The sequence below is a fragment of the Gopherus evgoodei genome, chromosome 12, assembly GCF_007399415.2.
Source record: "Gopherus evgoodei ecotype Sinaloan lineage chromosome 12, rGopEvg1_v1.p, whole genome shotgun sequence".
In the NCBI taxonomy this organism is placed as follows: Eukaryota; Metazoa; Chordata; order Testudines; family Testudinidae; genus Gopherus; species Gopherus evgoodei.
Window position 1 is genome coordinate 26,028,209 of NC_044333.1, and position 26,070 is coordinate 26,054,278.

The following is a 26,070-nucleotide window of genomic DNA, read 5'->3' on the forward strand; positions in this document are numbered from 1 at the left end:
GCTTAGTGCCAATGAGCACACAGCAGGCTGGAGAAGCAAGCAAAGTTTATTTGAGATCCCAAAGTGGTGCTGGGAGACTTGACATGCCTCAGATCCAGCACAGCTACACAAGCGGCTTTTCCCTTTTTATAAGTTTTTTTTTTCATCTTTCTCCCCTCCCCCTCCCCGTAGCAGTTACGTAAGCGCAGGTGCACTAAGTAATCTTGGCCGCGGCAGCTCATTACTAAGTTTTCCTTCTGCAAGTTATCTTGTCCTTCTGCTAAAGGTGCACAGGCCTCATTATTTCTGCTTTAGACCAGTTAGAACTGTTGCAACTGATAACAGCTGTTACACCTGGCCTTTTAGGTCGATTCAAGTTCAAACATGGAGGGACTCTTGTCTGCTGAGGCCTAAAACCAGGAAGGCTCCATACCCTTGTGGTCTTCCACCCTCCCGAGTTACTTAGGGTTATGCTTAGTGACACCAACACAGCCACCAGCGCTCCAATGTCCCCAGCCAGGGCCAGCTCTACCATTTTTGCCACCCAAAGCTAAAAAAAAAAGTGGCCCGAACTGCCGAAGCTCGGGCTGTGTCACCCCCAAAATGGATGGAATGGTGCTTCTTAGCATGTGCCGCCCCAGGCACATGCTTCTTCCGCTGGTGCCTGGAGCCAGCCCTGTCCCCTGCTCCTTCTGCTTGCACCCCCTAGCACAGCCACAAGTTGCTGCTTCTGGTGTTTTATCCTGTTCAGGCTCCTAAATGAGAGGTGAGCAGTGAAGCCAGGTAGGAAAGGCGGGTCAGCATGTGCAGGAGACCCCCTTACAGATGGCCATAGCACACTTTAAGTTGACATAACATGCAGTCAGAAAGCAAGATGTTTCCATTTTCTTTACTTGGTTCCTAACAAATAAATCAGGCGTAACTTTCAGCCATACTAGCTGGCTGTATTCAGGGGGGATGTGTGTTGGGGAGGGGGCGGGACAAGAGGTCATGTTCATATTTGTTCAAAGTCCCTGTCATCCTTTGCAGTGTTTTGTGATCTCATGAGGACTGGAGTGCCTGGCGCCAGCTTACTGATGGCTAAGTACTAATTTCCTCCTGGAATATTTAGTATTTCCGTAGCTAATACTGGTTTCTAACATGGAGACATAGATAACCATGTATCAAGAGCTGGGTGAACAAGTGCACAGTATTGCGCAAATGGCTTGAAAACTTTGCACTATTGCTGAACAAGTATTATGCAAGCAGCTCTGGTCAGATCTCATCTCTGACTTGTTTGTGACATTTCACCCTGAGGTTATCGGATTGACTGATATAGTGGGACTACAGGACACTCAGCACTTTGCAGAGTTGGGCTTTGAGTGAACATTCAGCATAGTTTAGACCATTCCAGTCCTATAAGTGTATTATTAGAGAAATAACCGGGGTGAGGGGGAGAGAGAAGAAAGCAACGTGGCAATTTTCTTTGCATTAGTGGTGGCAGCACATTCCATCAACTAAGAGCTGCTTTTAGTTTGTTTAGTAGTTTTCAGTAGCTCATTTTGGGGTGTACAATAATTCCATGATATCAAAAACCCTCTTAAGACCAGTGAAATCAACAGTTGCTTCTGGCTTTGATTTTGTCCTCCAAGATAGTCTTTCCTCCTCACTAATTGTTGCGGCAGTGATTCATCAGGCCTTATCTCTAAAAGATCATTCATTCTGGAGCACTGATGTCAACAGATAATTTTCTACTTCCCAGGGCAGGCTTTCCATAAATGATTTGACTTCATGCACTTGTGTTTATTTAAGTGGGCCATCTCTTTCAGTACACTAGGAGAAGTAGATTCAGGTATTTTGAGAAGTTGGCAAACTGCCCTTGACTTTCTTTTGCCTTTCCCTAGATGGAATGGACTGATCCAGTGAGATTCCTCCTCAGGTACATTTAACAATTTAAAGGCCCAGTTTTCAAACACGTGTGCCCTGAGTTCATGGCCTACATCAGTACTTAGCTTCAAGTGCTGGGTCAGAAGTCAAAAGTTCCCCAGGCAAGGCACTTCAGCATGTGTATAAAATTAAACACAGAACTAGTCCTACGGATTATGTACCTACTCATATTTGTGCTGAATTGTGCCCTTAACCCACTGTTGCTCAGGCTCATTTAGATTTGCTGATTCATGTATTTTCCCAAATGTTCTTACAAAGGTTAGTACGCATGGTACATTTTTAGAATGGAAAAACACTGTAGATTTGAACTTTTGGAAAATAATGTTTTTGCATAATAGCTCAGTTATAGCAGATTTTTATGGTTATGTACACATTCTCCCTGAGAATTTTATTCCTCAGACTTTTGGAGAGGATTCTTGCTGACTTTGACAGTGGTGAAAATGATAAAGTTGCAATTAAGAAAACAGAGGGGTGATGTCCTTTTCTACTATTTCTGGATGGGCAAATAGACTGAACAGAGACGGTTGCCTTGAATAGCAGTAATAAATCAAGTTGCTATACCAGGCTATGGTGGCAAACAGAAAATATATGTATTGTTAGATTAGAAATTGTAAATAAACCTCAATGAATAATTCTTCTTTTATTTAAATGTCTCAAGTTCTGGCAGAGTTTTAGATTTTCAGTCATCAGCTTTTCCATTTTTTCTGGGATTGCATGCATCTATTATTGTTATCAAAGTTGTGCCCAGAGGTCCCAATGGAGACATGAGCCACATTGTGCTAGATCTGAAGGTTGATTTTATAGGGCGACTGTTCTCATTTACTTTACACATCTCATCTTGAGGGTCCCTCACTGAGTGCTATACAGTAAAGGTGGCCTCTCACAGCCCTGCATAGTATATAATAAAATCCTCCACCTCAATTTTACACAGCTGAATAAAAGCATCTCATGGTACCAATCCCTGCACTCACATTTTCAATACAGTGGCAGAAAGGAGAGGAGAGGGGCGTTACTTCCCCTACTCTGCACTGGACCCAAGAGCAGGACTGGTGAACAAAGAGGAGCAATCTGTTCCATCTTGATGCATGGAGCAGACTGTGCAGGTCCTGTGTGTCACATGCATCCTAGGAAAAATTGTGCGTCTAGCCTTGCACAGCTTAGTGCAAAAGAGCAAATTGGTGGAATGACTCAGCAGAAACAACACACAGTCAAACAAGTCTTTGCTCTGAACGGATGTTTGTAATCTGAAAAGGTGAACAAAAACATAAACGAAAATGAAATAAAATGCCCCCAAGATAGGGGTCCACCCATTTCCCAAGCACCCAATGTACTGTCCTTCCCAGGGGCAAGGGGAGGAGCTGAACTGATGTTAAGTCCTCCTCTACTGGGGACTCTGCACCATAGTTCACTCTTGAGCACCTTTGGTGATCCTCCTTCAGTGAGTTATTTTTCCAAAGAATGACTTTGAGGTCAAAAATCTATATTAGTGCCTTGTTTAACTTACCTGGAAGATCTCCCTGCTGGAGTGAGCAATGAATCCTATGGGTGTCAAAGCATTCTGCAAACTGATCCCTTCCACCAGATACATGAAACAGTATAAAAATAATCTCTGGATAAGACTCCAGAATTTGTTAGTTTTTCACATTTAAACCAATTGTATCTGATTTTATTTTGTGACACACATACATGCCCTTTCTGCCCCCACATTATGAATTATAATTCTGCATGCTCTCTCTTTTCCTTCATTTTCTTGATTTTTTCAGGCAGAGTCTTTGTCCAGAACTCCACTCTGTTCCCTTTCAGTTTCTTTGCTTCCTTCCGCTGTAAATTCAACTCCAGATATTGTTCATTCATGTCATATGCTGGCCATTCCACCAAACCTGCGCCATTGGGATTTCTACACACAATTGAATGAAAAGGTGATACAGAGGTGATATAGACTGGGAATGGGATAGTCCCTAACGTCTAGGCCTTCAGTTTTAATCCTGCCCAGACTAACAATGCCTCTTTCTTCTGACCGCTGTTCATTACCATGTGAAATAAGTTAATGGGCTCAGGTTAGTTTCTAATACAAACCCTTCCATAGCAAAGAAGTCATCACAATAATAGGCACTAAGAGGTGGTAGTGTGGTGTGTAGGATAGTGTGTAGAACTGGGACGCAGGAGACTTTGGGTATGTCTAAGCTACTGCAGCTATGATGCTGTAGCAAAGACACTTGCTATAGTCACAGAAGGGTTTTTTCCATTGATGTAGATATTCCACCTCTTTGAGAGGCAGTAGTTATGTCAAGGGAAGAATTCTTTCATTGAGCTAGCGGCGTCTACTTTGGGGATTAGGTTGACATAACTACGTCATATAGGGCACTAGTGTGAGATGTAAATTAGGCCATGGGTTCCATTCCCAGCTCTCAAGATGGTACCAGGTCATTATTGCGACACATTTTAGTGAGGCTCTGGGCGGCAGCTTGCACTGTCACTACATATGCTGTACCTGTTCTGTAATTAAGCAGAGGACTGAAGTCACTAGGGCTGTCCAGGAAGCTCCTTCAGAAACATGACAGGTTCTGCATAACTGGGCTTTTTAATTGGCTATACTTTCTAAAGGGCAAATTCTCTATTTGAAAACAAGCCATGAATCTCACCCATTTCGAGCAAAGTTAGCCCAATATTTCATTATTGTCCTGCTGAGGTGTTCCTCTTCCTCTGTAGCATCTCTGAAAGCTGGAAATATCAAAGGAGACTTTGTTTGCGTAGTGAAAACAGGTAGTAGATGTCGATTCAGAACCACCTTGCACCAACTACAGTTAACCTTTTGAATCTCAATATTTTATAGACTGCCAGTTAAACTATTACTTTGAGGGTCAATGTGAGTGTGTGGGGAGTGGATGCTAGAGAAAGGGAATGTATATGTCTATAGCCTCCAAAAAAGGGTTAAATCCATATATTGCTGGACAAAAAGGAATCCTGATGTAAATCCATGTTGTCAGGTGAGGACTGGGAAAAGTAGTGTCACAGACAAAAACTACCCATTACTTTCCTATGCCAAACAACCATCTTTACTTTGGGGAATCAAACAGAATAATCTGTGATGAGGGGAGCGAGAAGGAAATATATGTTTTTAATTTTACAAGTAGAATTTTGCAAGGCTGATTTAAATATGGTCAAATTCTACCTTCTCATACACCCACTTGTGCAAATCTACTGATTTTAGCATGTACCTGTTGGCCCATGATACCAAAGAGAACAACATATGGCTAATCTAGGGGTTCTCATAACAAAGTTTTTGGTTTTTTTGGGGGTGGGGTGGGGTGGGGTGGGGAAAGGGACTCAGAATGCGGCCACCATCTCTTGCTGGTGGCCACTCTGACAATTTTTCCTAAAATATTTAATTAACTTTAGGAGAAACTAATAAATATGCACATATCTATGCCCAAATCATTATTTATGTAGGATTTTTTTTCCAGACTAATAAAAATAATGTACAGTTGTCTCCACTCTTTACTGGACCTAAAGAGAATAGAAACACAAATAAGGTGCTTTGTACGTTCTTGGCTTTTCCTTTTTTTGGCTGCTTCCCCCTGCTCCCCCCAAAGACATGCTAGTTACTAAGTCTTCTGTAAAAAGCAATATTAACAAACATACAAATATATCACTTTTCACAGCAGACCTACTCAGCCACGGCAAGCCCTGGATGGGGAGATGGATATGGAAGCAGCGGGGGCCAGGGACACTGGAAGTGGAGGTGTGTGACCCTGGGGCCAGAGTCTGCCACCGTATGGCTGGGGAATGGAGCCTGAAGCCCCATGGCTGGAGCCTGCCACTCACCACCTAAGGGCTGAAGCCTGACCCCACCAGCCCTGGGAAGGTGGGGAACTCACTATCTGCCTGCTCCTCCAGCTTTTGTGTCTCCAGAGGTGGCAGGGCCCAACCACTGCTGGTAACCCTGAGAGAGGGGGGCCGCTTCTTTGCGCCCCCTATTACTGCTCAGGAGGCTGTGGCTGCAAGAAAAATCCCTGGTGGCTGCATGTGGCCACGGTGGCTGCATTTGAAAAACACTGGGCTAACCTGCAGTTCTACTGGAACAATAAACATACATCAGATTACAAAATTCCTTACCAAACAGTGACGTCTCATCAGTAAGAAATGCCCCTCCAAAGACAAAACTCATTTCATCTCCATGATCTGCTTTTACAAGATCTGGTTTGAAACTTGCTGAACTTGGACGATGTTGAAATTCATAAAAGTAGACAGGAGATCCAGAGGCTAACAGAAAACACCATTAAAATAAATAGAAAAACCTCTACAACACACAAAGGTACCAAGCCTATTCAGTGCTGCATGGGAATGAAAGCTGTCCTTTCTTAAAATTTTATTTTTTTAAATCTACAACATATTACATTTTATAGTGAGGAACTAAAACTGGAGACTGGAATCAACAGTTTCTGACTTGAGTTTCAGATGAGATATGATCTCCAAACATAAAAGGAAGGATATCAGGTTCAAAGCAGTTAATGGATCAAGCCCCAGATACATTAAAGACTTCATTTTGATCTATGAACCGTTAAGAAAGTTGTTCTCGTTTGGGACAATGCAGATGACAAACCAAAGGACAAAGAACATGAGCATTTAGAGCAACGCATTTTCAATCCCCCAGTCTTGCTATGGAACCAACTTCCAGAAGAAATCAGCTGAATCTAGAATCGGATCGCCTTTAGGTGACACTGTAGAACCTCTTGAAAAAGATTTTCCACCATAGTAAAAATGACACCACCAAAATCCCATTGACACAACTTCCCACTGAAATAAAACCAACCAAACAAAACAAACCACATATTCCAATAAGAGTTTTTACCCCACAAAAGGAGAACTAATGATGCCATGAAGTCCACTAGGGAGTTTGCTGTTGCTCTCCATTTTACATGGAAGACATTCAAATACTATGCTGGCAAGTGGCAGTGTAAAATCCTAAAATAGCTAAATCGGTAATGAGAGGGACCTGCTTTTCGGCTGCATCCACTACCAAAGCGGGAACAGTCTGGGCACAGTGACTGAAAAAGGTTAGGGAGATATTACAGAAGAAATAATTAAAGCCTGCTTAACACAAGGAATACTTGAGTTCTGTCTTTGAGAGTCAAAGTGCTTATACAAGTGAAAAGCGGAAATACACTCCCAGAAGTGCCCTGTCCCCAGTCCACTATTCAGTCACCAAGATTAGGAAGAGCGCTGTGGCATTACACCCCATATTCTTCATAGTAATAGTATAACATGATTATGGTATAACTATGATATATTTTATGCAAGATAGATGATGTGAGAGATCACTCAAAATGTTATGATTCACTGAATACAATTTTCCTACTTGTATGCATGTATCATTTTGGTATCTGAAGTTAGGAATATTGTCTATGCATTTATTACAAATGTGTTTACACCTGGGGAATGCCCACTAGACAGAATGCAAGCAGTCTAGATGGCTGCCTGAGAACGGACATTAGGGAGAACAACAGGTCTTAGAAGAAGCTAATCTCCCACCAGGAAGCCTTCCTGAGGACACTACAAACAGCCTCTTTATTATGGCTGCTATGACCCTACAGCAGGGGTAGGCAACCTATGGCACAGGTGCCGAAGGCAGCACGCGAGCTGATTTTCAGTGCCACTCACACTGTCTGGGTCCTGGCCATGGTCTGGGGGGCTCTGCATTTTAATTTAATTTTAAATTAAGTTTTTTAACATTTTAAAAACCTTATTTACTTTACATACAACAATCGTTTAGTTCTGTATTATAGACTTATAGAAAGAGATCTTGTAAAAACATTAAAATGTGTTACTGGCATGCAAAACCTTAAACTAGAGTAAATAAATGAAGACTTGGCACAGCACTTCCTGAAAAGTTGCCGACCCCTGCTCTACAGGGACATGTGACCAAGTCACCTGGTACTGGACTCCATCTTGGAATACCAGTGTTTTTCCACTGAAAAGCATAGGAACTAAGCCTGGAGACAAAGGGTTCCCACATAAGCAAAAGCTATTTAAGGCAGGAAAGTAACAACATCATGGTTTTTCACTGACTCCCTGCCCAAAGAGACTCCTGTAAATACCTGAGAAAGAAGGACTGAATTTCGGGGAGGAGGATTTCTAGCCTGTGAAAGGACTACCCGGGTTTTTAAACTGCAAGCTAGTGCAGTCTGCCCTTTAAGAATCTCTGCAACTAGCTTAAATGATCATTTAGGGTGAGAATTTGCTACTCATATCCAGTCTCTTGGTAGATTAAGTTTAGATTTCATTTTGTTTATTTGCTAGGTACTCTGCTTTTATCTGTTTGCTATCCCTTATAATCACTTAAAATCTATCTTTTGCTGTTAATAAACTTGTCTTTGTTTTGTCTAAAACTAGTTGTGTGGCAATCATAACTTGGGGCAGAAAGCTGTTGCATATCTCTCTCCACATTGCGGGAGAGGGTGAATTTTATGAGTTTACACTGTATAGTTCTCTGTGCAGAGCAAGACAGTAAAAATCCAGAGGGGTGTGTATGCCTGAAAAGCTGGTAAGTGTCCTAGCTGCATAGATTTCCCATGCAGGGGCTGGTCAGAAAGCCTGTCTGCATGTTATTACAGCTGGGTGTGTCCCTATCTGTGTGCTGGTTAAAGTGTGAGACCGGGAGCATTTCTGCAGCTTGTGACAGCATTATAGGGTGAGTGGGACCCCAAGCTGATGGGTCAGAGGACTCAGTGGTACTCCAGTTCCAGGCAGCGCCTTGGGGGAGACCTGTCACAAAGCACATTAAAAAGTGACCCAATAATCTTCAGTAATTAATACAACTGAGACTGCTTGGCTGCCACCTAACTAGAAAGAGCAGTGACCAAACTGAAGTCAGATCATGTGCGTATTAAGTGTGCCATCCGTAGTCAAGTGAGAATTGAGTCTTGGTAGGTTTGAACTTGTGACCTTTTATTTAACAAATGTTAAGTAGAAACTAACCTCTGTGATAATTAGATGTTTTTATAGCTGGAACTAAAAAGATTGCATCTTCCATCAAATCCAGAAACTGGTCCCGCAGGGCGACAGGGTTGTTTGTGTCTCCCAGATACTCATCTGTTATCAGAGACACAAATTCAGCTGGCACAGACTGGAAGGAGAAGGAGAAAAAATTAATCAAAAACCATTAAAAAGAAGTGCCAATCTCTAGAATTCCATGTCAGCAATTAGCTTGTAAATACTTTTTTTTTTATACCAGAACCTGACAGCCCAGCAATAAATGCAGCTTTTGAGAACACTACCTATTTGTGCCCAGCTTTGTGTTAAGTACATGCAGACAAGTAGGTGCCCAGCTGTCAAAAATGCACATAGGGCCTTCAACATCTGTGTGATTTTATAAAAAATGTATGTACTAAAACCCCCCCAAAACTCCTCCAAGTCCTAAATATTCAACACATCTGAAAAGAAAGAGAGAGACATGGGAAAATCTGTAGGTCTCTTACCAAGAGTGGGTGCAGCATTTGTAAGGTAGAGAGGATGGTTTCTTTATGCATGCCCTCCTTCAAGCCAGGTATGCTGGATGACTACACAGGAACATATTACAAATAATCGTTTATGTTTATATAGCCCAAGAGCCTTAACAACTACACAGAGATTTACATATAAACCCACAAACGAATGGTTCTGTATAACACAGGAACTGCCATTCTGGATCAGACCCAAGGTCCATCTACTACACTAGTAGGTCTTAAACAGTGGTAAAGACCATGTGATTCAGAAGAAGGTGTAGGAACCACACAATAGGCAGATATAGGTAATCTGCCCCCAACCTCCTGCTGCAAATCAAGTCTCATCCTGATCTCTAATAGTTAGAGACTGAATTAAGGCGTGAAGCATGAGATTTCATATACCTTCCAAAATGATGACAACAACTCTGGATACTCTTATCATATGTGTGTCCAATCCCTTGTTGAGTCTTGTTAGTTAAGGTTAGAAAAGTTGATACAAAATGTAGAATAAGTAAAGCTTTTGCCAAGTTTTTAGGGAAGGCAGATCTAGATATAAATCCCTAAAGTTCTGACTATAAGGTAAATCAAACTCAAGCTATGAGATTTCTCCTAGTACAGGAGGCTCTCAGTTTGGAGAAACCTGCAGCTGGTGATGTGGAGGGAGTGAGGTTGTAAACTCCTGAAGTTGAATTGCAAAGCAAAAAAAGTTGGTTTCTTTGTGTCACTACTCCTTTGTGATGTATGGATGCCTCAAAAGTTTTATTAATTAATTACAAAGACAGTGGTTTCCCCTGCTTGATTTAACATTTGAATATCAGCCTAAATTTACAAGAGAGGCTAGTGAGTTGGGGTGCCTTAATTTATTTTTGGATGTCCAGTCTGAGGTGGCCCCTTAAAGGCGTCTGATTGCCAGAGAGTGGCACTCAGTGCTTTCTAACAAACAAACAATCTGGGCATCCAAAATCACAAGTCAGTTATCAAAATTCAGACTATCAGATCTTCATTTCCCTCTCTTTGCTGGAGGACCATGGCAAAATACTTAGAGGACTTCTGCGGTGACATCAGATAGTCCTATAATCCGAGCTGCAGCTCCCACTGACCAGGTGTGTGTGTGTGTGTCAGGGGGGAGCCAGGTGAGGAATGTTGATCATTATTTCAATTTCCAGTCTTTTCTGATTCTTAGACTTAACTTTCCTCTACTCTACCCTCCATCCCAGAGGTGGTCTGTAATGACTTTGGGATCCTTCAGAATGAAAGGCCCTCTGTGAATGTAAAGTTATTTTTTGGAAAAGGTGAAAACTCCCATAAAATGTTCAGGGGGAGCCTGGGGAAGGGGGTGGGGGTAGGCCTAGCCTAGCCAAGCCAAAAATGGGTGACCAAACTTTGTTTTTAATAGAAGAGGAGGCTGGTGTCTTGCTATAAAAAGGTTTGAGAAACGTGCCACTAATATGCAGTTAATGCTGTAGAAGAGCCACTAGAAATTACTTACGAATGGAAGTATCCAGCCATATTCATGATTATTTATTCCTATTATATATGGGACAGCACTGAAGTCTTTGCCAGCCATTAGCTCTTCAGGGTTCTTCTGAATAAACACACCATCTGTAACTGCTGGGATAATTGAGACTTGCTGGAGGAGAAGAAAAGAACGCATTTTTAGAGCCCTGTGCAGATACAAAATTTGTATCTGATCTGCGACCTGCAAGAATGGTCCACGGATATCTGTGGATGTGCAGGGCTCTACACATTTTCAATTGTTATGCAGACTTACTGGATTTCCTGCAGATGGTATTGCAAAGTTTCAACTGAGACCAGACTAAGAAATCACACAAATATTAGCAACAGTGTGATGGGGTGGACTAGGTCCTGGGGCCCGCTGCTGGAGGCCTTATGGCCCAGCCACACCTCGCCCCAGAAAAGGGCAATGGAGAGGGTCCTCCGAGCTGCCTAGAGTGGCTGTGTGTGAAGCAACCAAGCAGAGCCCAGCAGCTAGTATAAGAAGAACTGCAGGGCTAGACTAAGAGCAGTTCGTTGCTTAAGTTGGAGGAGAGTGGATTGTAGTCTGAGCTGGCTGCTGGCACTCCACCAGGACATGCCCAGAGATAAGGGTGAAGAATGTGCTGGAACCACAGGGAAGTGGCCCAGGGAATTAAAGCAATAATGCAGATTATTTAAAGAGTACCTCGAGTAGAGGGCGGGCCCAGGTTCCCCCGGCCCAACCACTGGGAAAGCAGCCTGGACTGTGAGGCACCCCAAAAGGGGAACTGAGCTGTAGTGGCCCAGCTGAAGAGCTGGGGCCAGAAAGGCCCTGAGAGGGCAAACACACTGCCTCCAGGGGAGGAGTCCTGGGGCACTGCTCTATTCTGGAGCAGGGAAAACTTGAAGGTGAGTGCGACCCCATTACAAACAGTTATAAGAAAACAGAAAAAAATAGATTACGATGCTGGGCCCAGTTCAGCCCAGAGACACCTCTGTGGATGTCAGTGCTATTATAACTGTGCACTGTGGCTGCATTTGATATCTCACAGTTAGCCTCACCCACCTGTTGTAGTTGAAAGTTCAAAATCATTTCTTCTTCTGGTTTTTTCCTTAGGCAAAGAACCATGGCAGCCGAACTGGAGGAGTCGCAGCCAGTTATGTTAGTGACTACCTGCAATTATTTACAAAAAAAAGTTAGAACTTTTAAAATCTTTTAGGTTCCAGGGAGATTATGTTAAACAGTAAAAATAAAGTGTTACAAGGAATAGAATGTGGAATTTGTGAAGCTAACATAGCACACACACTTACAAGTCCATCTTTAATGAGCACCAATTTTTCCATGATAACATGCACTTGAAGACATAGGGTGGGACTGTCAAAACTGCTCATTGTTAGCCCAACTAATTTAGTCCTAGGCTGGATGCTTTTGAAAAATCTCACCCATAGCATAGAATACTAGCTGAATGTGCTTACAAATCAGCTCAGTAGGTCTGGAATCTAAACAAGAGACCAAATGATAAGTGTAAAAACATGTTATTTTAAAGGGACATTTATAAACCTCACAAGAAATGAACAAAGCCAAGACCATTACTCTAGTTTCACATAACTGATCATCTTGTCTAATCACTGACATGAGTTCAGAACAAAGTATCACACATCTCTTTCTGAACTTCTTGGTTGCTTTTGGTTTATGGAACATATTCAAAAAAATATTTTAGTTTGGGCCAATAAAACAGCAATCAATCTCTAGAGTTCTCATATTCCACTGAAGCAGACTCACTTTCCCCAGCATGAGCCCTCCATGAGCACATATGTAGGGGTATAAGGAAAAAGGAAGACACAAAAAGTTTTAAGTCAAAAACAGAATCTGAGTGGGAATCATCGATTCAATAGAATCACTGAATATCAGGGTTGGAAGGGACCTCAGCAGGTCATCTAGTCCAACCCCCTGCTCAAAGCAGGACCAGTCCCCAACTAAATCATCCAGGAAGGGAAGGAGGAAACTTGCAAAAGAGGCAGATGACAGTTTCCACCTAGGAAAAACACTATGTAACATTTGAAGGATGAAATCTGATCAATGCACATGCCCCATGATGAAGCTTCAAAGAATCTAGCTGAACAAAGAAAACAATGTTAACTCCTCTGCAATGAGACACAGAACCGAGAGAGCAGATGATGTGTCATCATAACTTTGCTGCTCCATTAACATAGCCAGTAAGAATGGGTATATCAGAACCTTAGCAATCACTTCAGGATGTGAACTGAACATGGCAGAAAGAAGTGCAACTCCACTCTCAGAGATGGCTTTATGGAACAAGCCTTTGGCCAAGGGAGATAGAACCTGGAAGAGATGGAAAAAAAGTAGAATTCAAACATTATAGTCAGTTTACAGTAGAGATGGACCCAAGCTTCCAATTTCAGGTGGACATGCAACCTTTCCCAGAGTTTGGGGTGGTTGTTCCTATTGGGAGACTGGTTCAGTTGTCAGACTTAATGCGATATAGGACTGATACTCATTGTTATTCCCAACATAAAGTAAAACCAGGAGTTTGAGATTATGTGGGGGTGGGGTGGGGTTCAAAGCCTCATCAATATCCATTAAAGCATTTGAGGGGAAGGGTGGCCTTGTGACTAAAGGGAAGTCAGGAGACAGGAGCTCTGTTTTTGGCTCTGCCACTGGCCTGCTATGTCCCTCAACCTTTCTATAACTCAGTTACCCCATCTGTAGAATAGGGATAATACTTCCCAATTTCTTAGCAGCATTATGAGACTCAATCAATCAATGTTTGTAACACGCACTGAAACCCATAGCTGGAAGGCAGCATAGAAATGCAAAGTATTGTATTAGTCACTATAAAACCTACTAGGACAGAAACGCTGACTCCTCCTGCAGACTCTCCAAATATAGTGACAGATCCTGGATCTCCTCCAAAATGTTTGATATTCTCTTGAATCCACTGGAGAGCTGCCACTTGATCCAAAAAGCCCCAGTTTCCATGAGCATGTTCATCACCAGTACTGAAAGCAAGAGGATTCTAAGTAAGTTCCAACAGATTTTATTTTGCTGTTATTAAGTTTATGGTTCTATCTCCAGAAAACAAAAATAATCACATATGTACATGGTTTAGAATAACCTTACTGAAGATATGTATTTCTACAAACCTACCTCTACAAATACCTCCAGAGAATGCGCCTAATTCGACCCTGGGGTAACTTCACCTTAGGTGAGTAGAGTAACTTCTGGTATGAATTTGGCCCAAGTTAACTAAGATACGTAAACTTTTCCCTGTTTGTGGTCTGACTTTTGGCTATAGGTTTCTATGCATTTCTGGGTGATAAAAACAAAGAGACAAAATAGTAAATAATTCCCCAGAAATGCAGAACTTGAAAGGGTTTATGGCAGGTCTATACTTAAAAAGTTGCACAGATGCAACTGCGCCTCTGTAGCTCTAAAGTGAGGATGTGCCTACCCTGACTGGAGAGAGGTCTCCCATCATTGGTGTAGTTAATCCACTTCCCCGAAAGGTAGTAGCTCTCCCACCAACATAGTGCTGTCTACACGGAGGGATTAAGGTTAGTGTAACTATGCTGGTCAGGTGTGTGGATTTTTCACATTTCCGAGCAGCCTAGTTATACTCGACCTTAGTGCTGTCATTCAAGGGAATCTCTGATGGTTAGGACCACATTCCAGCCATGCATTAAATGTACATTATAAACACTGGCTATCAGCATCACCCACTGTCAATGCACTATTTGTCTCCCAAAAGCTAAAGCTGTTTCAGCAGATATAATTACATTTGCTGTGGGTTTAAAACCTTCAGATTAATGATAATGGTACCAAACCTACTATGTACAATAAGCCAGTCAAGTGAAGAAAGTCACTATGTAGTGGGACCCCATGACTATAAATAGAGGTACTTGAAAGAATGAACCTATAAACAAGCTCCTGTATCTCACATCAGCTGTGTGTTTTAGGACTTCATGGAGGGTCATTTGAAGAAGCAGGCATGTAAAATAGTTCTTTTAAACAAATATTTAGAGGAATGCAGCAGAACAGTGCTCCTACTGTTGATATTTAATATATTATATCATTAAAATGTTTCACCAATTATATCCTTGTATACAAACTTTGTATTTTAAGCAGGATGTGATGATACAAAGACTCACCTAAAGAATCCAGTGATACCTAATCGATATTGTATGGTTACCACTACCAAATTCTCATAGGCAGATAATGCAGACCCATCATACATTGAAGCTCCACCCATCAACAGAGCTCCTCCATGGATCCACACCAAAACCTGAAAACAACAAATCTGGTTACAGCTCTCTCTAGCTGTGACATCTCTGATCTCATATGTAAAAACCCAAATCAGTACATTACAGATTGAAGTTCTAATGCAGATGCACAAGCTGAATATTGGACATAAGCTAGTGCTCATGTTACACAGACTGTCCTGGAGACTAAAATCCATCCAATAGGCAAAGCAAGGGCAGAGGCAGTGCCACTCCTCTTCAGGTGTGGTGAGTTACATAAAGCTTAGATAAACATTGGCTACACTGAGCCCTATTCTGAGATTTAGACTGCTAAAATGCAGACATGAATTATACAAAAGAGAGGTATGGTCCAATAGAGCTAGGGATGCTGGCTCTCATACAGATTCCCTTTGTGCCCATAGGCAAGTCATTTAACCCCTTCTGCCTTATCTGTAAAATGGGAATAATGACAAATAGCAAGCCAATCCCCCCATTACTCCTAGGAGTTCATTACTGCTTGTGAAGCGCTATGTAAGGCCTGGTCTACACTACACATTTAAACCGATTTTAGCAGCGTTAAACCGATTTAACGCTGTACCTGTCCACACTACGAGGCCCTTTATATCGCTATAAGGGGCTCTTTAAATCGATTTCTGTACTCTTCCCTGATGAGAGGAGTAGCGCTAAAATCGGTATTACCATACCGGATTAGGGTTAGTGTGGCCGCAAATCGACGGTATTGGCCTCCGGGTGGTATCCCACAGTGCACCACTGTGACCGCTCTGGACAGCAATCTGAACTTGGATGCAGTGACCAGGTAAACAGGAAAAGCCCCGTGAAATTTTGATTTTAATTTCCTGTTTGCCCAGGGTGGAGCTCTGATCAGCATGGGTGGCAATGCAGTCCCAAATCCAAAAAGAGCTCCAGCATGGACCGTATGGGAGATACTGGATCTGATCGCTGTATGGGAAAACAAATCTGTTCTATCAAAGCTCAGTTACAGAAGATGAAATGCCAAGGTGTTTGAAAAAAAAATCTACAGGCTACACAGTGCTGTGTGACAAGAGTAACGGGAAGCCAGAGACTCAAATGGACGCTCACGGAGGGAGGGACGGGGTACTGAGGACTCCAGCTACCCCACAGTCCACAGCAGTCTCCGAAAAGTATTTGCATTCTTGGCTGAGTTCCCATTGTCTGTAGGTTCAAACACATTGTCCAGCATAGTTCAGGGAATAGCTCGTCAATTTACTCCCCACCCCGCATGTGAAAGAAAAGGGAAAGAAATCATTTCTTGACTTCTTTCAATGTCACCCTGTGTCTACTGAATGCTGCTGGTAGATGCGATGCTGCAGCAGTGAAGAGAAGTATCCGCTCCTCTCCCCTGCCCGGTGGCAGATGGTGCAGTAGGACTGGTAACCAACCCGTGAGTGCTCCTGGCTGGCTTCAGGTGAGGCTGGCCGACAGCGCCTTGGTGAAAATAGGAATGATTCTCGGTCATTCCCAGTAGATGGTACAGAACGGCTGGTAACCGTTCTCATCATAGCAACTGGGGGCTGAGTTCCATCAGCCCCTTCTGTTTCCTGTGTAAAGAAAAGATTCTGTCCTGCCTGGACTATCATAGCAGCGGCATGCTGGCTTTCTCCCTGCACCGCTTAATGTCCTGCCTGGACTGTCATAGCACTGGGAGGCTGCCTCCCCCTCATTTTATCTCACTAACAAGTCACTGTTTCTTATTCCTGCATTCTTTATTACTTCATCACACAAATGGGGGGACACTGCCACGGTGGCCCAGGAAAGTTGGGGGAGGAGGAAAGCAATGGGTGGGGTTGTTGCAGGGGCACCCCCCATGACTGGCATGTAGCTCATCATTTCTGCAGGATCTGACATGGAGCAGCTGTGCTCTCTGATACACTGGTTCTCTAGTACCCTTGCCCCATATTCTAGGCAGGACTGACTCTGTTTTTAGAAACCATAAAGGAGGGATTGACTCGGGGAGTCATTCCCAGTTTTGCTTTTGCGCCCCCAGCTGATCTCAGCCAGGGGCACCCATGATAGCAGCAGACAGTACAGAAGGACAGATAACCATCATCTCATTGCCAGTTTACACCGGCAGCAGATGGTACAGAACAACTGATAACCGTCTCTGCTATCATGCAAAAGCAAATGAATGCTGCTGTGTAGCACTGGAGTATCGCCTCTGTGCACGGCATCCAGTACACTTACTGTGACTGTAAAAAAAAAATGCTGAACGGGCTCCATGGTTGCCGTGCTATGGCGTCTGCCAGGGAAATCTAGGGAAAAAGGGCGCGAAATGATTGTCTGCTGTTGCTTTCCCGGAGGAAGGAATGACTGACGACATTTACCCAGAACCACCCGTCACAATGATTTTTGCCCCATCAGCCACTGGGCTCTCAACCCAGGATTCTAAGGGGCAGGGGAGACTGCGGGAACTATGGGATAGCTACGGAATAGCTACCCACAGTGCAACGCTCCGGAAATCGATGCTAACCTCGGACCATGGACGCACACCACCAAATTAATGTGCCCACGTGCACTCGACTTTATACAATCTGTTTTATAAAATCGGTTTATGTAAAATCGGAATAATCCCGTAATGCAGACATACCCCAAGTGATATGGCAGGATGCCGAAAGGCTTTTGAAAGACATTAAGAAGGAACCTGTGAAAGTTTAGAGCAATGGTTCCCAAACTTGTTCCGCCACTTGTGCAGGGAAAGGCCCTGGCAGGCCAGGCCAGTTTGTTTACCTGCTGTGTCCGCAGGTTCAGTCGATTTCAGCTCCCGGTGGCCACGGTTCACTGCTCCAGGCCAATGGGAGCTGCTGGAAGCAGCAGCTAGTACATCCCTCAGCCCGCGCCACTTCCAGCAGCTCCCATTGGCCTGGAGCCGCGAACTACGGCCACCGGGAGCCGCAATCGGCCAAACATGTGGGCGCAGCAGGTAAACAAACCAGCCCGGCCCACCAGGGGCATTTCCTGCACAAACAGCAGAACAAATTTGGGAACCACTGGTGGAGATATATCTCTCAATTATGTCTTTCCAACAAAAACACACTTCCCTCCCCAACTCTTAAATAACGAAGGATATGTAAACAGCTTGGAGGGGTAGATCTAGGGAAAGGACCTCTGTCTCCTCATCTGGAGAGCTGCCAGAAAAATTACTTCCAAAATGCCTTTCTTAAAAACTACTCTGTAGCTTGGATTTTGGCTTCAGTGAGCACTTCCAGTTCTACAAAATTAAAGGAATACAGACATTGTCTTGGCTGCTGCCCAGGACGATTGGAGGAGATCAATGAGCACTTGTAATAATTGCCCATGGTTTAGAAACATTACTTTTGTACAGGAGCTTTGCTTACAGGTAACTTGGCTTTCTCATTAGAATGGGCAGGGGTATAAATATTCAGGTACAAACAGTCTTCAGAAATTGAGAAGTTAAGTTGTTTAGTTGAAAAAATTTCTTCAAATTTTTCCAGCATCGCCTGGTCTTGTAAGCACCTTAAAGAACAGAAAGGAGAAGAATATTTTTTACTGTTATGGTGACAAAAATATCCATTATCAGTTTCACTAGAGGATGTTACAGTTCATCATACATTAAAAAAAATAATTAACAAAATTCAAATCCTGATTCTTTTTATTTAAATCAGATTTTTAAAAAAAGTTTACATGCTGCGAGTTCTTTCTTCCCATTTTAGTCTCAAATTGCTAATATGGATGTTTTGTACTTGTTTCAGCAACTAGACTGCTGATTAGCAGAATTTCAGTTTTTACATGGAGATTTTTTTCTTGTAAAAAGTTTCATGCTGAGGTCCTGATTCAGCAAATACACAGGTGGTTAACTTCACTATTTAGGTAGTCTAACTGAAACCAACTGAGCTACTTATGGGAATATGTTAGTGTTTGGCAGGGTCAGGGCATTAAAATGCTCATCTCTTTTGAAAAAGTCAAACACAGGGCCTCATTAATATCCTTATTGTGATAACTCCACAAACCCAACCCCAAAACTGATAGCAAATAGCACGTGCTATATTTTCAACCAACACTATTTTCCAATATATGGAACTTCTACAAATCAAGAAGGCTGAAATTCTTCAAGGCTATACTCCTCCATTATAGTTTGCACTCTGAAGTCAAAGGGACATTTGCTCACTTATGTCTAAAACGGTCTTCTATTTTTAAGGATTTTGTGTGTGTATAAAAAAAGTTCACAATAACTTGGTTCATGCAGTGAAAGTCTCTGCAACTTTTGAAAGTCTCTGCAACATTGTTAACACAGGAGGAATTTTGTTTTAAGCCACTAATAGATTTTTTAAAAATAAAAATACAGTTTTAGCTGCTAATGTTGCAAACACTGTTGCACATGCTTAACTATAAACACATGATTAGTCCCCTAAAGTCAATGGAACTATTAATGTGAGTCAAGTTATGTTACCACTTAAATATTTGCAGAATCAGGATGTTAATTTTTCAGATATCTGGGTTTTTTTGCTTATAGCAATTTTGTAAAATTCAAATAAGGTACCCTACCAGTAGTACCATTGTTTTTAAAACAGCACTTAGAATTTAGTTCATCATAAATTTAAATCTAAAATTGCAATTGCACAGGTTTTCAAATGAGTTTGACAAAGCCTCAACCCGCTTTAAATCAATGATTTAAAAAAAAATCAAGTGATTTAAATTTCACCACCCTGTTTCATCAGCAGCTCAATTTTCCATTATAAAAGTGGTATAAAAATTTGACATCAGTTAGGTCATTTTAGAAATTTAGGTATTTGTAATTCTTCCTTCATCATATTACTTATTGCTAAATACAACAGTAAAGAAGAAAAGAAAAAAGTGCCATACCAGTTTCTCTGCTCTTCCTGTGAGCAGTAATAGTTATTATATACTGCATTTCACAAGACCCCACCAACAATGCGGTCTAAAAATTAACTGTTTGAGGTGTTAACATCTAGCAATGGTAATAGTTTAAACTTGTATTGCACCTTCTATCCAAGAATCTCAAGCAAATACTTATTCATTTCAGCTGAGTTTCCTAGTTAGCATTTAGGTGTGGAGGACTTCTATGAAACTGTCTATATGTTCTCCAGTCACATTCCATAGGATTATCACATCTGTAACTGTGTGTCCCATTAAGACCAGCGTACCTTAGAAAGCTAGGAACCCCAGCACTGTTGTTTGAGGGGTTTAGCGCAAGAGCTGTGCAAACAGCTCTTGCTAATAAAACAGTATTAAACCTACACCAGTCTGTGTGACTAGATTTACCATCAGGGCAGTTTTTCTTTATTGTGAAAGTACCCTCATTGGGCCAAAGTTCTCCTCTAGGATAAACGCCTTTACACAGTGAATAAATTCAGTTTATTTCAGCCAGTAATGCTACATTTAAAAAAAGTAAACGATGCATAATTTGGATCACAAGGATTCTTACGCTGGTGGAAAAGAAGTTGCGTCTCTCACACTGATCCATGGTTCAGCTGGTTGTGGTGGGGAAAATCTCAGGGCTCCCACAGGCGGTTTTGCAGAAGAAATTCCAAGAAACACATTTGTAAGTCTGTCAGTTCCCTTGACAGTAACCCATTTTCCTTTCAGTCGCCCATATTTGGTAGCCACTTCTGGTTGTTCGATTTGTTGTCCTGTATAACATAAAATAAATAAATAACCAGACAAGTTAATGGCCTGATTCAAATTCCTGCTGACTTAATGGGCTTCGAATCAGGCCCTACTAGCACCAAACACTAGTACCCATAAAATTTGCTTTTTTTCCCTAGGGCTGTCATTAACTGCAGTTAACTCATGCAATTAACTCAAAAAAATTAATCATGATTTAAAAAATTAATTCGATTAATCACACTTATAACAATAGAATACCAACTGAAATTTATTAAATATTTTGGCTGTTTTTCTACATTTTCAATATTGATTTTAATTACAACACAGAATACAAAGTGCACAGTGCTCACTTTATATTATTATTTTTTATTACAAATACATGCACTGTAAAAACGATAAACAAAAGAAATAGTATTTTTCAGTTCACCTCATACAAGTACTGAAGTGCAATCTCTTTATTGTGAAAGTGTAACTTACAAATGCAGATTTTTTTTTGGTTACATAACTGCAGTCAAAAACAAAACAGTATAAAACTTTTAGCGCCTACAAATCCACTCAATCCTACTTCTTGGTCAACCAATTCCTAAGACAAACAAGTTTGTTTACATTTATAGGAGATACTGCTGCCTGCTTCTTATTTACAATGTCACCTGAAAGTGAGAACAGGCATTCGCATGGCACTTTTGTAGCCAGCGTTGCAAGTTATTTAAATGCCAGATATGCTAAACATTCGTATGACCCTCCATGCTTCGGCCACCATTCCAGAGGACGTGCTTCCATGATTATGATGCTTGTTAAAAAAATAATGCATGAATTAAATTTGTGACAGTACTCCTTGGGGGCAGAAGTGTATGTCTCCTGCTCTATTTTACCCGCATTCTGCATGCATTTCATGTTATAGCAGTCTTGGATGATGACCCAGCACATGTTAATTTTAAGAACACTTTCACAGCAGATTTGACAAAAAGCAAAGAAGGTACCAATGTGAGATTTCTTAAAATAGCTACAGTACTTGACCCAAGCGCTTTCCAAAATCTCAGCAGAACGATGTGTGGAACATGCTTTCAGAAATCTTAAAAGAGTAATGCTCTGATGTGGAAACTACAGAACCCAAACCACCAAAAAAGAAAATGAACCTTCTGCTGGTGGCATCTGACTCAGGCGATGAAAATGAACATGCGCCAGTTCGCACTGCTCTGGATCTTTATCAAACAGAACCCATCATCAGCATGGAAGCATGCATGTCCCCTGGAACGGTGGTGAAGCACGAAGGGACATATGAATCTTTAGCACATCTGGCACGTAAACATCTTGCAACGCCAGCTACAATAGTGCCATGCGAATGCCTGTTCTCCCTTTCAGGTGACACTGTAAACAAGAAGCAGGCAACATTATCTCCTGCAAATTGTAACCAACCTTGTTTGTCTGAGTGATTGGCTGACCAAGAAGTAGGACTGAGTGGACTTCTAGGCTCTAAAGTTTTACATTGTTTTATTTTTGAATGCAGTTTTTTTTGTACATAATTCTACATTTGTAAATTTAACTTTCATGATAAAGAGATTGCACTACATTGAAAAATACATTTTTGTTTTTTACAGTGCAAATATTTGTAATAAAAAATAAATATAAAGTGAGCAGTGTACACACTTTGTATTGTGTCGTAACTGAAATTAATATATTTGAAAGTGTAGTAAACATCCAAAAATATTTAATAAATGTTATTCTATTGTTAAGAGTGCAATTAATCACATGATTAACTCTTTTAATCACTTGACAACACTACTTTTTCTTCTTCTCTTCAAAGCTTTCCATTGTTTTAATTGGCTACAGTTAAGTGTAGCTATCACAAACGCTGATTTCTTCCATTGCAGTGTATATTCCCCCCAATATCAGATATTTTCCCATCATTAGCTTTCTCAGTAGCTAGGAAGAAAGAACCTTGAAGGCCACAATTTTGCAGTGAGATCCAGAGATGGGCCCCAATGAAAAGCGCTGATCCAAACCATCACCAAACTTTTGAGTGTTTGAAATCTGGATCCAGTGAGAATTTTGTGACTTAAGTCTTGAGTCCATCCCTATCTACAGCATATGACTAAAAGCAGGCTCTAAAAGTTAACTAGAGTACAGTTGTTATCCTATCAATCATTATATTCAGTCCTGCCCCTGAGCAGCCTAGCACACAGTACAAAGTTCAGTATCTTGTATAATCTGGTAAATTTCCCCTGTCTTTGAAAGCTCTAATATTTAGAGCTAACATTTAAAGAAGTGCAGCAAAAATATTTTATGGCTCTGGTCAGTACTAGCCACACTCTCCCCAGACTGTCAGCAAAAGAAACACTCCTTATTTTCCTTGAAAAGAACCTGCTCTGAAATATAGGAATGTCAGGATTTTTTTATTTTTAATTTTTTTTGGCACTCCCTCCATTCTACTACCTTCAGCTCTCATAAGCAGTGAGGTGCTGTAAAAGCACAGCAAAAACAACCCTGGAGTATGTATACAAAAACGACTAGATTTAAAAAGAAAAAAAAAATCTAAAGCTGTGTGCAGAACACAGCCAGCCTAAGCACTGGAGATCAGAAATGAGCCTGCAAACACAAGATAAACTCAGATCTGATGTAAGCAAGTGAAACTCTGTCATAACTTAGTGGATAAACTTTTTAACTGGAGCTACAGCAAATAGGAATTTGACCCAAGACCTCTGCTGTAAAACAACAATTAGATAAAAGCTGAAGTAATTTAGACTGCTGATCCAACAGAGTTAACCATCTAATGAGCAGCCTTCATGTGTGCTCTGGATAGATTTTGATAGTCAACTTAACATTTTGATTTCAGACCATGCAGATTTCCTTTCAAATATTTTATGTACTAAAATTAAAATTGGTCTTAAGAAAGACTGTGGTGACAAATGACCAGGAAATTTACATACTCCGTCACACATTGTCTCTGTAGAAGTGAAACAGATCAATTCCTGAGAATAATACGCCTTTGTGCCCAGTGCAAACTAGGTCTTGCAAACTCTCTGCCAACTTCATTTGGGGGGAAAATTAAAATAAAATAGGATTTTGGGTAAAAAACCCAACACCACAGAACCAGACAGAACCTGACTGGTGGAATCCCTGAATCCCACTCAGTGATTGCCTTTAGAGTAAGACATTTTATTCCTTACCCTCAGCTAGAATTGCAATCACCCATGCTGCACAAATCAGGAATGAAAGCAGGGAACTCCGACCAGGAAATGACACTTTCTTCTTCACTTGAACACTGTGTTATCTTCCTTGTTTTAACTGCTGAAAAAGCAAGCCCAAAAGTCACACTACAAGGGCCCAACTATGAGCTCACAATTACATTCTCTTTCAAACACATGGTAGAAATGTGTTGAAATCTGTTTTTAAAACTCAGTTTTGACCTAAACCCTGACTGAAAATGAGCTAGTAATTTTGGGGGGAAGTCAATATGGTATCTGTCACAGAAAATCACTTGGGAGTAATGATCACACTCCCTGCCCCGCCCCCATTTTGAACCTGCGTCACAATCATTCTGAGTTTTTCTTTGCCTTCTGAAATGCAGGGTAGAAGGGAAGATGAAGCAGTTCTACAAACTATTTGAAATTAGTTCAGCATGGAAAAACTGATAGAACTCACTACAAAATTAAGTTGGTGCACTGGGAGAGTGTGTTTCAATAAACCTGCACTTCTTACTGGAGAGGGGATATTGTTCAATATAATAGTTGCAATACAGATCTGTGAGAGGAGTGCACATGTGGCTGCTTACACTCCACAGACCCAGACTCAGAGTGGCGGACAAGGCAGGCAACCTGAACCCCCCAGGTCCAAATGCCTGTTGTGTACCATCACTTCCCCCCAAGTTGGCAGCACTTGATTCTCTAAGGTAGAGAGTCGACTCCTCCTCTTCTCTTCCCCTTGCAAGGGATGAGGATCTGTCTGGAAAGAGGGTCAGTCTCTCAGACAGCCCCAGGACATTCAGTTTGAAGGGCTTGGTCTCCCAGAGTCTATTGCCTCTTCACAGGGTTTACCTGCAGTGTACTGCCTCACTATAAGTCAGGGTGGCTTTGGGAGCGGTGCATCTTGCGGCTGACTCCTCGTCAGCTGGACGACCTGTGTTACCAGCAGTCTCTGGATGAAGCAGCCTTCTTCCCGTTCACCACCCCTTCCTGTAGTAATTTCCCCCTTTTAGGCTCCTTCTCCACCAGGCTGAACAAGCCTAGCAGATAGGTCTCCTTAGTGTGGGACAGGCCCAGAAGAGCCTGTTAGCCTCTTCCATACCAGTGTGAATGTTTTTGACCCTTCACATATCCAACCGCTCAGGATGGGAAGGCCGTTCGTGTTGGGTTGAAGCCGTCCCTGATTTCCCATAAAAAGAAGTCAGCGTTAGTATGGTCCTTTCCTGTTTGGTATTGTACTCGGAAACTATACCATGGTTGTAGTGCAAGATACCATTCTATTACATGAGGGTTTGTATCCCTCATGGTCTGGATACAATGTAGCTGTGTGTGATTGGTGATCAGGGAAAAGGGTCTACCCAAAAGGGTATCTACTGCCCATTTGATAGCTAATGCCTCTTTTTCAATAATTGACTACAACTTTTCCCTAGGAAATAGCTTCCTACTTAGGTATAGGACCAGGTGTTCCTCTCCTTTGAAGTCTCCTGAGATGACTGTGCCGAGACAGGCAGGTATCCATGTGTAGCATGAATTCTTAGGAAAAATCAGGACAAGGCCACCTCCTAACTGGTACCCCAGATAAGTTACTTCATTCACAGTCAACTTACATTTCCCTGGATTGGTCATAAATCCCACCTCTTGAAGGGCTTTTAACTCCACTCTTAAATGCCATAGGTGGGCTTTCCTAATGGGACTATAGACGATGGTGTTATCAAGATAGGCCACTGCATATTGATGGTGTAGGTTGAGGAGGTTATAAATAAGTCCTTAGAAGATAGCCACAGCCTCATGGAGGCTGAAAGACATGGTCTTAAACTGGAAGTCTCCAAAAGGGATGGAGAAAGTGGTTCTCTCTTGCAAGGAAGGGGAAAGGGGATCTGCCAATAACCTATTGTCAGATTGATGGTGCTCAGGTGCTTTTCCAGTCCCAACCATTCTAATAACTCCTCCACCCTTGGGACTGGGTATTGAATTTCGTGATGGCATTGGCCTTCCTGAAGTTGATGCAGAAAACAATGGTACCGCCTGGTTTGGGGACAAGAACCATGAGGCTTCTCCATTTACTTTTGCATTCCATCATCACCCACATCTCCAGCATCACTTGTACCTCCTCTTGGACCATATCCCACATCCTTCAT

At 41.9% G+C, this 26,070-nt stretch overlaps 1 protein-coding gene across 1 annotated transcript; it reads right to left on the bottom strand.

Annotated features, from left to right (window-relative positions):
• Positions 1 to 3,535: 3,535 nt before the first annotated feature.
• On the bottom strand, positions 3,536 to 26,070 carry LOC115660511 (fatty acyl-CoA hydrolase precursor, medium chain-like). Its single transcript, XM_030581984.1, is given in 16 exon segments — positions 3,536 to 3,567; positions 3,604 to 3,802; positions 4,548 to 4,626; positions 6,022 to 6,168; positions 8,884 to 9,031; positions 9,384 to 9,464; positions 10,879 to 11,019; positions 11,932 to 12,039; positions 13,105 to 13,209; positions 13,733 to 13,886; positions 15,036 to 15,169; positions 18,500 to 18,638; positions 20,569 to 20,773; positions 23,918 to 24,003; positions 24,005 to 24,064; positions 25,997 to 26,070. Coding segments are annotated over 15 exon segments (1,845 nt in total). The 3' UTR covers positions 3,536 to 3,567; positions 3,604 to 3,618.